Source organism: Mizuhopecten yessoensis, unplaced genomic scaffold (genome assembly GCF_002113885.1).
Source record: "Mizuhopecten yessoensis strain PY_sf001 unplaced genomic scaffold, ASM211388v2 scaffold7725, whole genome shotgun sequence".
Lineage (NCBI taxonomy): Eukaryota > Metazoa > Mollusca > Bivalvia > Pectinida > Pectinidae > Mizuhopecten > Mizuhopecten yessoensis.
In genome coordinates this window covers 1,430,841-1,445,288 of record NW_018407191.1, presented here as the reverse complement: position 1 = coordinate 1,445,288, position 14,448 = coordinate 1,430,841, and the positions used below count along the sequence as shown (strand labels likewise).

At 35.7% G+C, this 14,448-nt stretch overlaps 1 protein-coding gene across 1 annotated transcript in view; it reads right to left on the bottom strand.

Annotated features, from left to right (window-relative positions):
• The window catches only part of LOC110454220 (3-hydroxy-3-methylglutaryl-coenzyme A reductase-like), a 20,079-nt gene extending 6,307 nt beyond the window's left edge, over positions 1 to 13,772 (bottom strand). The window contains exons 1-14 of the mRNA XM_021503626.1: positions 13,659 to 13,772; positions 12,767 to 12,947; positions 12,254 to 12,365; positions 11,449 to 11,536; positions 10,663 to 10,853; positions 9,530 to 9,759; positions 8,817 to 8,968; positions 7,777 to 7,946; positions 6,518 to 6,744; positions 5,841 to 5,956; positions 5,393 to 5,471; positions 4,500 to 4,658; positions 4,069 to 4,154; positions 3,088 to 3,159 (exon numbers count right to left, since the gene is read on the bottom strand). Coding sequence (XP_021359301.1) covers positions 3,088 to 3,159; positions 4,069 to 4,154; positions 4,500 to 4,658; positions 5,393 to 5,471; positions 5,841 to 5,956; positions 6,518 to 6,744; positions 7,777 to 7,946; positions 8,817 to 8,968; positions 9,530 to 9,759; positions 10,663 to 10,853; positions 11,449 to 11,536; positions 12,254 to 12,365; positions 12,767 to 12,925 — 1,841 coding nt within the window. The 5' untranslated portion in view covers positions 12,926 to 12,947; positions 13,659 to 13,772. The remainder of the gene's footprint in view (positions 1 to 3,087; positions 3,160 to 4,068; positions 4,155 to 4,499; positions 4,659 to 5,392; positions 5,472 to 5,840; positions 5,957 to 6,517; positions 6,745 to 7,776; positions 7,947 to 8,816; positions 8,969 to 9,529; positions 9,760 to 10,662; positions 10,854 to 11,448; positions 11,537 to 12,253; positions 12,366 to 12,766; positions 12,948 to 13,658) is intronic.
• Between the last annotated feature and the right edge of the window lie 676 nt (positions 13,773 to 14,448).

Sequence of the window (14,448 nt, the reverse complement as noted above, 5' to 3'; positions counted from 1 at the left end):
AACATAAGAGTTGGACAGTCTTCACCAGTTAACATAAGAGGTGGACAGTATTCACTAGTTATTNGAGAACGGATAGCTCGGGGGTCCTGAAATTTACAATTTAAGTAAAGCCCCTGATGATCTTTCTTTCCACATAGAGAAAATCACTGTAGTACCTCTGAGTCTGGAGAAGAAGATTTTTGAAATATTGATTAATTTTCCCTTTGGGGCCCCGCCCTGGCCCCAGGGGTTGGGGTAGGAATCCCAATTTTACAATTTTGAAGCCTCATCTACCAAGGATGATTCTGACCAAGTTTGGAAAAAATCCATCCACTGGTTCTTGAGAAGAAGTTGAAAATGTAAAAGTTAACGCACGACGGACGACGGACGACGACAGACGAAAAGCGATTAGAATAGGTCACTTGAGGCAGGCTCAGGTGACCTAAAAATGGAGAAAATTTATAGTGCTATTTTTCTTAATACTAGTAATTAAGAGAAAGTTTTTTTAAAACATGATGAGCAGAGAGCATATTTTACAGAAGATTAATTCAAACATTTAATGTTGGAAACACCCAAACAGGTATCATATTTTAGAAGACTACTAGCTCACTAATAGAAACATATGATTATAATAGTACAGTTCACAGTGCAATCTTTTTTATCTTCTAAAACAATTTATCACATAATGTTATGTGTTATACAGTGAATATACCCATGTCATATTTTTTTGCATATCAACCCATGTAATATGACCTATCAGCCTTGTGACTGCTTGCAAGTTTCAATTGTTTCAATTGTGACGTCACGCCTCGGACAATTACATGACGTCACAGACTTACACTGGAGTCAAAATAGTGGCTTTTTACATTTCAACGTTACATGAAAATTGTCGTTCTGCATGTGTGATAAATAGGATCTTAAAGTCATTTTTCATTCATATGAAATTATGAAACGTGTCACAATTTTTTTTATTTTAGCTCGCCAGAGAAAAATTCTTAAACTTGTTTCATAAATTTCATATGTAATGGAAACTCATGTAAGATCCTATATATATGTTAGTGGTTGATTTTTCCAATGTTCACCAAGTTCCTTCACAAAATTCTTAAACTATCACTGAAATGTTATAAAATACTTTGTCCAGTACATCACAAGAGAAAGGACTACTGAAATCTTGTTGACAGTATTCACCAGTTAACATAAGAGTTGGACAGTATTCACCAGTTAACATAAGAGTTGGACAGTATTCACCAGTTAACATAAGAGTTGGACAGTATTCACCAGTTAACATAAGAGTTGGACAGTATTCACCAGTTAACATAAGAGTTGGACAGTATTCACCAGTTAACATAAGAGTTGGACAGTATTCACCAGTTAACATAAGAGTTGGACAGTATTCACCAGTTAACATAAGAGTTGGACAGTATTCACCAGTTAACATAAGAGTTGGACAGTATTCACCAGTTAACATAAGAGTTGGACAGTATTCACCAGTTAACATAAGAGTTGGACAGTATTCACCAGTTAACATAAGAGTTGGACAGTATTCACCAGTTAACATAAGAGTTGGACAGTATTCACCAGTTAACATAAGAGTTGGACAGTATTCACCAGTTAACATAAGAGTTGGACAGTATTCACCAGTTAACATAAGAGTTGGACAGTATTCACCAGTTAACATAAGAGTTGGACAGTATTCACCAGTTAACATAAGAGTTGGACAGTATTCACCAGTTAACATAAGAGTTGGACAGTATTCACCAGTTAACATAAGAGTTGGACAGTATTCACCAGTTAACATAAGAGTTGGACAGTATTCACCAGTTAACATAAGAGTTGGACAGTATTCACCAGTTAACATAAGAGTTGGACAGTATTCACCAGTTAACATAAGAGTTGGACAGTATTCACCAGTTAACATAAGAGTTGGACAGTATTCACCAGTTAACATAAGAGTTGGACAGTATTCACCAGTTAACATAAGAGTTGGACAGTATTCACCAGTTAACATAAGAGTTGGACAGTATTCACCAGTTAACATAAGAGTTGGACAGTATTCACCAGTTAACATAAGAGTTGGACAGTATTCACCAGTTAACATAAGAGTTGGACAGTATTCACCAGTTAACATAAGAGTTGGACAGTATTCACCAGTTAACATAAGAGTTGGACAGTATTCACCAGTTAACATAAGAGTTGGACAGTATTCACCAGTTAACATAAGAGTTGGACAGTATTCACCAGTTAACATAAGAGTTGGACAGTATTCACCAGTTAACATAAGAGTTGGACAGTATTCACCAGTTAACATAAGAGTTGGACAGTATTCACCAGTTAACATAAGAGTTGGACAGTATTCACCAGTTAACATAAGAGTTGGACAGTATTCACCAGTTAACATAAGAGTTGGACAGTATTCACCAGTTAACATAAGAGTTGGACAGTATTCACCAGTTAACATAAGAGTTGGACAGTATTCACCAGTTAACATAAGAGTTGGACAGTATTCACCAGTTAACATAAGAGTTGGACAGTATTCACCAGTTAACATAAGAGTTGGACAGTATTCACCAGTTAACATAAGAGTTGGACAGTATTCACCAGTTAACATAAGAGTTGGACAGTATTCACCAGTTAACATAAGAGTTGGACAGTATTCACCAGTTAACATAAGAGTTGGACAGTATTCACCAGTTAACATAAGAGTTGGACAGTATTCACCAGTTAACATAAGAGTTGGACAGTATTCACCAGTTAACATAAGAGTTGGACAGTATTCACCAGTTAACATAAGAGTTGGACAGTATTCACCAGTTAACATAAGAGTTGGACAGTATTCACCAGTTAACATAAGAGTTGGACAGTATTCACCAGTTAACATAAGAGTTGGACAGTATTCACCAGTTAACATAAGAGTTGGACAGTATTCACCAGTTAACATAAGAGTTGGACAGTATTCACCAGTTAACATAAGAGTTGGACAGTATTCACCAGTTAACATAAGAGATGGACAGTATTCACCAGTTAGTTAACATAAGAGTTGGACAGTATTCACCAGTTAGTTAACATAAGAGTAAGACAGTAAAGTTTTGTAGACAAAATTTGCATTACCTGCTCGTATCATCAAAAGTCTCCTTCACTTTCTCAAAGTTATCAGTATCTTCAAGCCACCTCTTCAACTCGCTAAAACAAATATTATATTTCATATATATTTCACAAGACTTCCTATATGACAAAAAAATGTAATATTCAGATGCTTTAAATGAGCATTATAAGATAAAGATCACACTTCTTACATTGAAGAGATCCTACTGCATACTTTCAGGTATTAATGTGAAATTCTAAATCTGCATCACTTTACATCTGGGGAAAATAAGTTGATACCCACTCTGATCCCAGTGTAATACATGCCAATAAAAAGGTATCATTCCATAATTGTCTTCTAATATTTGAGCATGCAAATTTATATTATCTCTTCAAAATAATTCATTCCTTTTCCTTAGAATTCTTCTAGATACTAAATTCAATTTTAAACTAGATGAAACTCTAAACAGTAGCTTTTTGGATGTCCCCACTTTGCTGCCAGAGTAAATTGGAGCTTAAATTTTCATATTTTTTTCAGATAGGACCATGTTACCTTCCATCAATGTCTACCATTGGGGTGGAAGAGTGTGGTGTGTAAAGTATTTGTGTCACTGTGACCTGTATTTTGATCTCTGACCTACTTAATCTTGAATATATTTTTGAGGTCACCTTTTGTGATGATGTAAGCCCCATATTCAAGTAAGGAACAACATAGCAATTTGATAAGACAAAAAATGAACATTTATGAAATGTTATATGACCCAGTACAGGAGAACCGTTTTGAACACAGTTTACCCCTGATTAAGGACAGAGGTCAAAATATAGGTCAAAGTGACCTAGTTTTGGTTCATGGCACGGATTTCCCAAGATGTAACCATGTACTAACTTGGATGGTCTTACACGAAAGAGTAAAGAAGAATTGCTCCAGAAATCATTTGACTGACTTAATGCACCTGTGACTGACTCACATTTTACTTTACTTTGATACTAAATAGCTCATAAACTAACCTAGCCTTCCTGATGGAGGTGAATCTGACAACAGGAGCCCGTGACATTCCGTCTCCCACCAAACAGCACTTGACACCCCCACTTTGCTGAAAATAGCAAACAACAAACAGTCAATATTTGACAATACATTTGTATATTTGAATAAATTTACCATCAAAAAATATTGCTGAAAAATTAGCAGAAAACAATTTGGAGCTATGATTTTTTTTGCCTTGTTTAACAGCTGAAAACTGTCTGTTTCGAATTCCTCCAGGCAAAAAGTGGGTTATTTTCCTAAAATGAAAGGAAAATGTTCTGTGTTTCCAATTCATTCTAGGCACAGACTGTGGTAAACAAAACACTGCACTAGTTTGTTAGGTGTGACTGTTCAAGTCTGTATCAAGGTATGATGCAACCAATCACTAGCAGTTCTGTAGGACTGGTGTACTTACTGCTAGCGCCCTACAGCCCCTGTTAGTACTGGCCACAAGACAGCCCTCGGTGGTTGCCATGGGGACCTGGTAGTACTTGTCGTCGAGGAGAAGAGGCCCAGCCACGCCTACTGGGATTGGCATGTACCCAATGACGTTCTCACAACATGCTCCGTTCACCTGTAGCATAAACAATGTTAAAACCGTAAAGTAAATATTACATGGTTTATGTAAGTTTTTTGAAATGAATAACTCTGGGGTATAAATGATTTCATTTTTTGCAGTAATATGTAACCCTATCCTTTATGTAGAATTATCCTGAAACCATTAGCCAATCAGATTGCAGCATAGTTCAACATCATGTATGTGCTGATTTTGCAAAACATCTGCACTTGAGCTAGGTATTTGGAAATATTTATATAACCTCACTAGTAAAGTCTATGGCATCAAAATCCTATCATCCTGCAAGTTAATGACATCATTCAGAAGTTGTGATCTGGACAACGCTGACAATGTGATGATGGACAAATATTTCTATGTTGCCTGAAATCAAGTGACACGAAAAGTGTCATTCGTTATAAATACATGTTGGCTAATGTGCGTGGGTGCAGGATATGGAAAATCCAACCTGTTGGGCATTATCTAAGGTTAAAACAATACCCAAAAAAACTCAGTCCTGATGCAAAGTTTTACACTCTACTGCAGAAACTTCATATCCTAAACACCTACATATGATAGACCTCTTGTTCTCCCATACTCGTTACTAATGTAAATCTCACAAACACATAAACACTCAATTTAGACTTAATCTTTGTAGTGCAGCATAAAGATTTTATATTGAAAACTTTTATTTACAAGATTACATTGTAAATATCAAATAAGATTTGCAATCGTTGTATTATGAGTTTACATACCAAATCGTAAGGGTAATTACTGTATGGTAAGTTTTTCATGGCATCACTGTTCTGTAACTTTGTCGATACCATTCCTCTCCTGGCAAAAAATAATTTAAATTATGGAATAAAGGATGTGCAACTTAATATCTGATGGTTAAAGCAAGCCAAGTTTTAAGGAAATCTTACAAAATCAATAACCATAAACAAATGCATTTTCAATTTAAACAAGGACAAAACCACATGCAGAAATATTGTTTAAAAAAAAAAAAACACTAAACGTCACCACCTTTAAAAGGTGTTTTTTTTTTATTTCAGACCTGACTGTCAAAAGGATTGCGAAATCCTAATTTTGTCAGAATAAAATCTACGTATCCGTGTATATATTGCATCAATCTAATCCCCTTTTTAATCAAAACAAAACAGATCAAATGTATTAACGTGAAGAAAGCTAGAACAATAACCTTACCTTATACAAACACCCCTCTCATAGTCTCCTAGAACAGTTTCTAGTTTGTAACTAGGTATGTGCTTTGCCTCTACAAGCTGACAAACTTCTTCATCTGTAAGTTCATTTGGGCCATCCTGAAATATAAATTAGGGATGTTATATTTTTGGGATTAAAAAAAATAGAGGATCGATGAAAGTTTAATGAAATTTTACCTATACATTTGTATTGTCTTTGAACATCCAAAAATATATATATATATATTCAGCACAATGCTAAAAGACACTTCCTATCCCTGGTCTACACAACCTTCTCCTTTCTTAAGAAGAGTTCCTATCTGTTGCTTTCTGTTATCTAGTGAGTGATCATGACTTACGATTATGGTGTATGAGTAGTTCAAAATTATATTTTAATCAAGTTTAAAATCATATTTTAGTCAAAAGTTGAAAAAAAAAAAATTAAATATTTTTTTCTCCATAAAATTGATATCCTTCTAACAATTGAGCACTTTTGAATATCACTTCAAGGAAAAATAAAGCGACATTTGTCCAAATCAAAAATGAATATATTCCTTCTGAACGAACAGGTTTTCATATTACACAAGTTCTTTTTACACTGAAATGTACAGAAGTATCATGTTAAATATCTGGAAGTAAACAGTTTCATGGTCTTGTCTAAAAAGTTCACCCGTTGCGTACATCTGACTTGAGGATGTCCACACATTCGGCGACGGGGCGCGGAGGCTGGATAGAGGGCAGCCTTTCCAGGGGTCGGTAACCACACTCCAATAGGTCAGTCTGGGTCTCTCTACTCGCCTTCGTCTCAGTTTCCTCGTCTGAACTTTCTGTTTCACCGATAATAAATGTTGTCTTCTTCTGAGAAATGTCCGGAACTTCTGCAACAGGTTCTGAAGGCACTTCCGGAGCTGAAAATTAGAAAATATTAACTTCCTTAAATAAATATTAAAAACACAGTCAGGATAATGTTTTACTAGTAAAAAAAATAACATTTATTAATATTTAATGGCAATTCTTGTTCTTTCTATAGAATAAATGTATGTACCCATTAAGCAGAAAAACCTATGGTCATTATATACTAAACAAAGTCACAGATTTGTTTTTTTTGTAAAGTCAAGTTAGAGCTAGCTAACATTGAACAGGATGGACCATAACTAGAAACATGGTACCGGTAAGTCTGGCCCCAGACCATGTGCAAGAAGAACAGTGAATATTACGGGGGGCAAGTCTTAGGACTTGGAGCTAATTAAGAGACTTGACATAATCGAGGCCCAGACCATGTACATGAAAGGCAATAATATTGACCTGTAAGTCTTAGGACTTGGAACTAGTTAGTGACCTGACATAATCGAGGCCCAGACCATGTACATGAAAGGCAGTAATATTGACCTGGTAAGTCTGTGGACTTGGAACTTTAGATATGACATAGTCTTGGCCTGGACCATGTACAACAAGGACATTTAAAATAGACCTGATTAGTCAGTAAACACTAAATCTAAAACATCAAAGCTTTGGCCAATGCGCAATACTAGAATTGTTATAGCTATGGGTTATATATTTATAATCTCACATGAGTTTCCATTTCATATGAGATTTATGAAATGAGTCTAAGAATTTTCCAATTTAGCGAGCCTCTGGCGTTTCATAAATTTCATATGAAATGAAAACGAGTGTAAGATTCATTTTATCACATAATCAAGATTTGTGGCATTTATCCGTGTAGAATGACAATTTTCACGCAACCTTGAAATGTAAAAAGCTGCCATTTTGACTCCAGTGCGTAAGTCTATGATGTCATGTACTTGTCCTAGGCGTGACGTCACAATTGAAACAAATGAAACTTACAACCAATCACAGAGCTTATAGGTACATTGGTTAATATGCAAAAAGATATGACATGTGTATATTCACTGGATACATTATGTGATAAATGTATTTACCTGGTAAGTCTGTGGAACTAGAGATCTGACGTAATCTGGACCCAGAACGTGTACAAGATGGACAAAGTCTGCATGGTACATCCACATCGTCATCGAAGAACATGTATTTGGCAGTGAGGAAGACCGCCAGCACCAGTGTCACCATCAGGTCAGCATTGACGGTCAGCTGTCTGTAACGTGACACAAAAATAAACAAATTTATACTACAAAACAAATCTTCATATCATAACTTGACTACCCGGTAAAACATTTCCGAGAGGTAAATCTGAAGCATTGGGAATACAGAGAATATTTAGTGGAACAACACTCTCTTTGAGAACAATTCAACTTAAAGAGTGTGCTGTGTTCCAATTCATCATTGTGATAAAAACCATAAATGAGTATAAATGCATATTCAGCAAAAAACCTTTTACATATTCTATCTGATGTCTACACTGCAATCTAGACACAACCTGAATACTTCAGTTTGTGCTGTTACTTGTGTTTTTATTTTTTGCCAAGTTATTCCTTTTTCCTGTTTGAATATTAATAACAGAGAATTGTAGTTTATTTAATCTCTTATACCATAATATAACTGTAATATACAGGATTGTTACTTTATAGTGAAATATTTTATAGAGTCCCAGGTTCACAAAGCTTCTTGGCTTAAAGTTCTCCATTCCCAACATTTATTTTTATTTTCAAGGGCTATATTATCTCATATTTTTATTATTAATTTAGCAAAACATTCAAAAAAAAGTTTAGATGAAACCTCTTTAAGTTTAGATGAAACCTCTTTACTAAGTCACTCTGGAACATTGGAGATGAAATTTGAAATTTATGAATATTTAAGTACTGACAAACAATCTTAGGTTTATTAGGCTTTGTGTTACTTGGCCTTATTGTTTTAAATACACTATACATCAAAACCTAGATATAATGCCCCACAGTTTGTCTTTACAATTCAGAAAACGTATTCCCCAATGTATCGCCAAATCCAGACGTAATGCTATATTCTGATGGACAGATAGTGGCGGGATTACAAAATTCACTGTACTTACCTTTGTATGTGATACTGCCAGAAGTCCATGTCAGGGGTCAGTTCATCATTCTCAGACATCTGACTGGCAGTCATGACACCGCCAAAGCCCTCTGCCTTGCTTGTTTCCTTGCCTAGACGACTGTGTATGTGAACCATCACCAGGCCGGCAGACTGTTCAAAGGGAGATAATTATCATTCGATAGATAAAACAGGAACACCTTTGGTACAGAAATTAAAAAATCTCAACTGGGCTTAAAAATGTCAATTCATGTAAATGTAAAATTGTATATATATATATATATATATAGTAACACAATTATTTTATAATTTTATTATTTTATAATTATACCCGCTGCAATTGCATACCTCAACGATGTTGACTCACTGTGTGACTGACAGGATATTTTACAACATGGAGTTTAACTTATGATCACTTTGTGACTTGGGTGTAGTTTTTACCATGTTGAGTTTGATTAGTAATGACGTGAGTTGATGAGATTGCCTTGCTTTGTTACTAAGGGGTGTTTTTTACCATAAAGTTTTGCCATGATATTTGATGTGATATGACTGGAGATGATGAGTTTGACTCACAGTGTTATTGCAGTGTAGTATATTTACTGTGGAGAGTATGACTCACTGTGTGACTGGGCTATAGATTTTACAATGAGTATGACTCAATGTGACTGAAGTAGATGAGTTTGATGTGCTGTGTTACTAGAGTGAAATATTTACCATGATGAGTTTGACTCGCTGAGTGACTGGGTTTGGGGTCTTCTCCTTTTCCTCAGCCTCCAACATTTTTGCCAGTTGCTGTAGGTGTCGGAGTGGCTTGCCATGGTTCCTCTCGCGTGTCACTTCTAGGACCAGGGCCAGACATGCTGGGTAGAATGTCAGAAACACTAGCAGGTTAGCCAGCACAGACAGACACCCAAAGCATGCCATCAACTCCAGCTGTTTAACACCTGTCAACATAAACAACCAGTAAACAATATCAACAGACAGTCTGGTAAACAATGTCAACACAACAGACAGTCTGGTAATAATGTCAACACAACAGACAGTCTGGGAAATAATGTCAACACAACAGCTATTCTGGTAAATAATGACAACACAACAGATAGTCTGGTAAATAATGTCAACACAACAGACAGACTGCAGGTAAATAATGTCAACACAACAGCTAGTCTGGTAAATAATGTCAACACAACAGACAGTCTGGTAAATAATGTCAACACAACAGACAGTCAGGTAAATAATGTCAACACAACAGCTAGTCTGGTATATAATGTCAACACAACAGATAGTCTGGTAAACAATGTCAACACAACAGACAGTCTGGTAAATAATGTCAACACAACAGACAACCAGTTAACAATATCAAATGACAGACAATATGGTAAACAATGAATGTCAACGCAACAGATAACCTTGTAACAATGTTGACAAAATACACCACCTGGTAAACAATGTCAAAACAATAGAAACTTAAATATATATACCGACAGGAAAACGTTGTCAACACAGGCTAAAAGTTTAAACATTTGGTCATTTATCTGGTATGTTCACAGTTGTTGCCATATTTATTAATGTCACATGGTCCACAGCTTACACTTATCCAGTACAGATCATGCATGCTCTTATGCATACATATAAAGAAAGTCCAACAATCAAATGTTTCATAACTGAACCTTCTTTGGTTTTATTTTGTTTAACGTCCTGTCAACAGCTAAGGTCATTTAAGGAACCTTCTAGGAACCATACAGTTTACACAAGCATATTTTCAGTGTAACAGACTGACCTTTACCATCAAACCAAGACAACCAATACTGACTTAGCCGACCAGTTGTAATACAAACTTTCCTTACCTGACAAGGTACCAACACCAATGACCAACATCTCCACAATGGCATCTAGGGTAATTGACGGACCAAGCTCGCCCATCCCCGTAGCAATATTCTGCTGTACCTCCTCCTGACTAGTGGAACTCACAGCAAACCGAGCTAAAGCACATGCCTTGGATAGGTCTACCAGGAGGAGAAATAGCGGAAGAGCTTCACTGAAAAAAATAATTAAAAGCTATTATTCACTTTTGTGCTCCTTATTCTTTTCCGCACTACTTTTTTTTCTAAAATGTTCAATTTTCTTTTCTGTTTTTAGTTATTTTTTACCCCCATTCTTAAATACAAACCAACTGTCGGTCTTTATATAGTGGGCGAGTTCGATCTTCAACCATTTACCATAGTCAGGCTGTTACACCTAATGTGCTTACACACGCTGGTAAGCAACAACCAATCATTGCCTTGCTTTCGAATAATTATGCATGCGAAGACGACCACTAGTTGCTCTGCTCTGACCAAAGGAAATCGGTAGGTTGTACTATAGTGGCCAGGCATGTGCACCATAACTTCTTGTTTCTATACACATGCGCAATACACATTAATAACGTGAGTTTGATCGTACTCTTGTTAAACCACAGTCACTATAGTTGATGATCCAACTCGTCCATTGCCAACCCCTTGGTAATGCTATATTTATTGCTAAACAAATAGTGACAGTGTAAAAAGGTTCTACGGTGGCAGAGTAACTGCAATGATTTGCTTTCCATGACTTATCACAATTCTACAGATCTTGTACAAAGATACTATGCTTACCTTAAGCCAGTAAGATCCTTCTTAAATATCTTGATGACAGCTACACTAAATATAAAGCTGGAGCAGAGGGTGAAAACTCCAGACACACCTGCAATAATAAATGGGCAAATTGAAGATTTTTGAAATAACACTTTTTTTTCTGTTTAGGTATGGTATTTGTACCACAGTGTTGAACTCTATGTTTTATTTATCACTCTCACAATTTACCTTACTACTGACAAGTTACCGGTATCTCAGTAACACTAGATGGAGTTCAAGTTGAGATTTATATTCATATACATTATATGTGTATGTCGACAATTTGTTCAAATCTTTCAGTGGTTCTTTGGAAGAAGTTGAAAATATACCATTGATGGATATATACAGATAACAATATCTTACACGAAGTCCGAGCCTTTGGCGAAGGTGTGGTAAACAAGTCCAACATTTTAAAATGATTTATTTGTGTTTAACAAAAAATATCTATCATGCTATAGACATCAGTCTGGTTGGACCCACCATCCTGGTACCCCGTAATTCTATCGGTGTCTTAAAGACACTTAGGATTTTCGGTATGTTCAAATGGGATATTTAAGTGTGTTCGAGTGAGATAAAATCATTAGGGTTGGAGGTAATAACTTGGGTCAGTCAGGGAACTCTGAAACATACATATCTTTTGAGCCTTTGGTCTAAATTTTCATAATGCTATCTTGGACAAATATTTTATCATGTACAATTTTTTTCTCCTTTTTTTGGGGGGGGGGAGGGAGATGCTGCTACTGACTAACAGATTTGTGTCACTCATTTATATTATGCCCGTACTCACCTAATAGATAATGAGAGCCCAGTCTCCTCAGACTACGGAACTGTAGGTAAACATACACAACTGCTAGACATCTGGCTATGGATACGATAATTATATCCAGACTTTCTGTTTCCTACAAACAAAATACTGAATAAAACATCTTAAGTATTAAGTAACTACAGAGAAATTATTTCTGAAATATTTCTTATTTCTAAAAATTCATTGATTTGAAAAAAAGAATATATGATTTCAAGAACACTATGAACAGAAATAATATCAATGTTAGATGTACCAGGGATGTGTACTACACATCACTGGATGTACTATTTGAAAACATTTTTGTTTTCATAAAAAAAACAAACACAAATACCAGGTATGGTAGTCAAACACATGGTATAAATATAGACAAGTTAAATGTTCCAAAACATCAATCCCTTTTTTTGTATTTTATTCGATGGTTTATAGCTACCAATATAGTGGAAGCACACATATTTGGAACACAGAATGAGATATAGTAGATTACTATATATATACCTGACCCGGAGGAGACACATGGAGGATGTCTCCGATTGCCAACATGCCCATAGATACCACACACACAGTGACAGTCAAGGTGCCGATGATCACCTCCAGAGGATGGCTGGCACACAAGTACCCGTGCCCGCGGAAATATTGCTCAAACATCTCTTCCATCTTCTCTCAGTAGCAGTTAAACCTATACAACAAGTGAATATTTATTATTTTATAAAACAAGAATGTAATGTTTTATTGTTTTCATTCAACTCAATTTTTATAACTCATTCTGACATCAGAATCCCTGTACCATTGCCAAAAACTGTAACTACCCCCCAGGTATGTGTTGGAAGGTGCGGGGGTTTATGAGAAATAATAAAGTTGAAATAAAGATGGATATAACTGTAGCACATTTGGGCTAGTGCACTTCTGTTGACATTAAGTCACATTGTAGGTCAATCTACAAACTACAAAGTCAATGCATAACAATCTGAAGTTCACGGTTTGAATATTCACAATCCAGCCCCTATTGGTTTTTTCAACACCTTTTGTTGCCCTTGTTGATTATATTATACTCTTTTTTTTTTATCTCAGCTTTATTATTTTTCATAGAAAGTCCCGCAACTGGTGCAAAGTAACTTAAGAAATTATTGATCAAGGCTGTAGTCTTGCCGGATAAAAACAGTTCCCAACACTAAGTTTCAGCTAGGCCAGTGCTACCAGGATCCCGAAGCATCTACTTATGTCATTATATATGTTGTTGCATAAGCCGACTCGGTAAGGTCATTTGGGCCGAATTGTTGATAGTGATACGGAGACTGGGAGAGTGAATTTTAGCGAAATTTTCTCATTGGTGTCTACTGGATATCCTCATTATACTGTATAAAAATATAATAAACACATGTATGCTTACCTAAACATTATATCTTCGTTGAACCTCCCCTCGTCAAATGCTGTCATAAATATGAAAAACGTCCTAAAATGACTGCTATATATAACATCGTGTATTATTACTAAAAATATACTGCGGGATGTCACTTCCGTATCCGGACAGAGTTATTCGCAGTTTTTAACGATAGTTTCGTATTCACTGAAAGACGTTGCGCGGGAATGTGGGAATTGCTTACAACATATTGTAGCCCTACAGTCGACATTCTAGAATACCAGAGCTTGTAGGAATAAAAAAATAAATATATACATGTATTCTTTGGTGTTCTGTAACTATCTGAAGAGTATTTATGAAGTTTAAGAGGGGATTATAATCGGGAAACTTGCCGACCGGATAAAGTTAGTTGATGAGATTGACCACGGACTTAGATAATCTAATTCCGTGGATTGACGAAACATCATATTAAGAAAATCCATCTGGTGTACACTTCAGGCAATTAATCTAGTAAGATGAGCTGCAATATAAGTCATTTCCAAGCAGACACGTATATATATATATATATACTAAAGTAATTATAAGTGACTGAATACTTTCATTGTTGAAATTCGTTCTATCTGTGTGTGTAACAGTAGTTAAACTTTCCTGTGAAACATAATCAGATACTGTGGCATCATTGAATGTCCATGAAATATGAAAATGGCAAATTACAATGTACAACCAGAGACATATTTGGTACTCCAACAGTTTTAGAGGTTTACACGGCGAGATACTTTTGACAGATCGCAGTCGGCAAAATCATATCTGATAGTAAAAA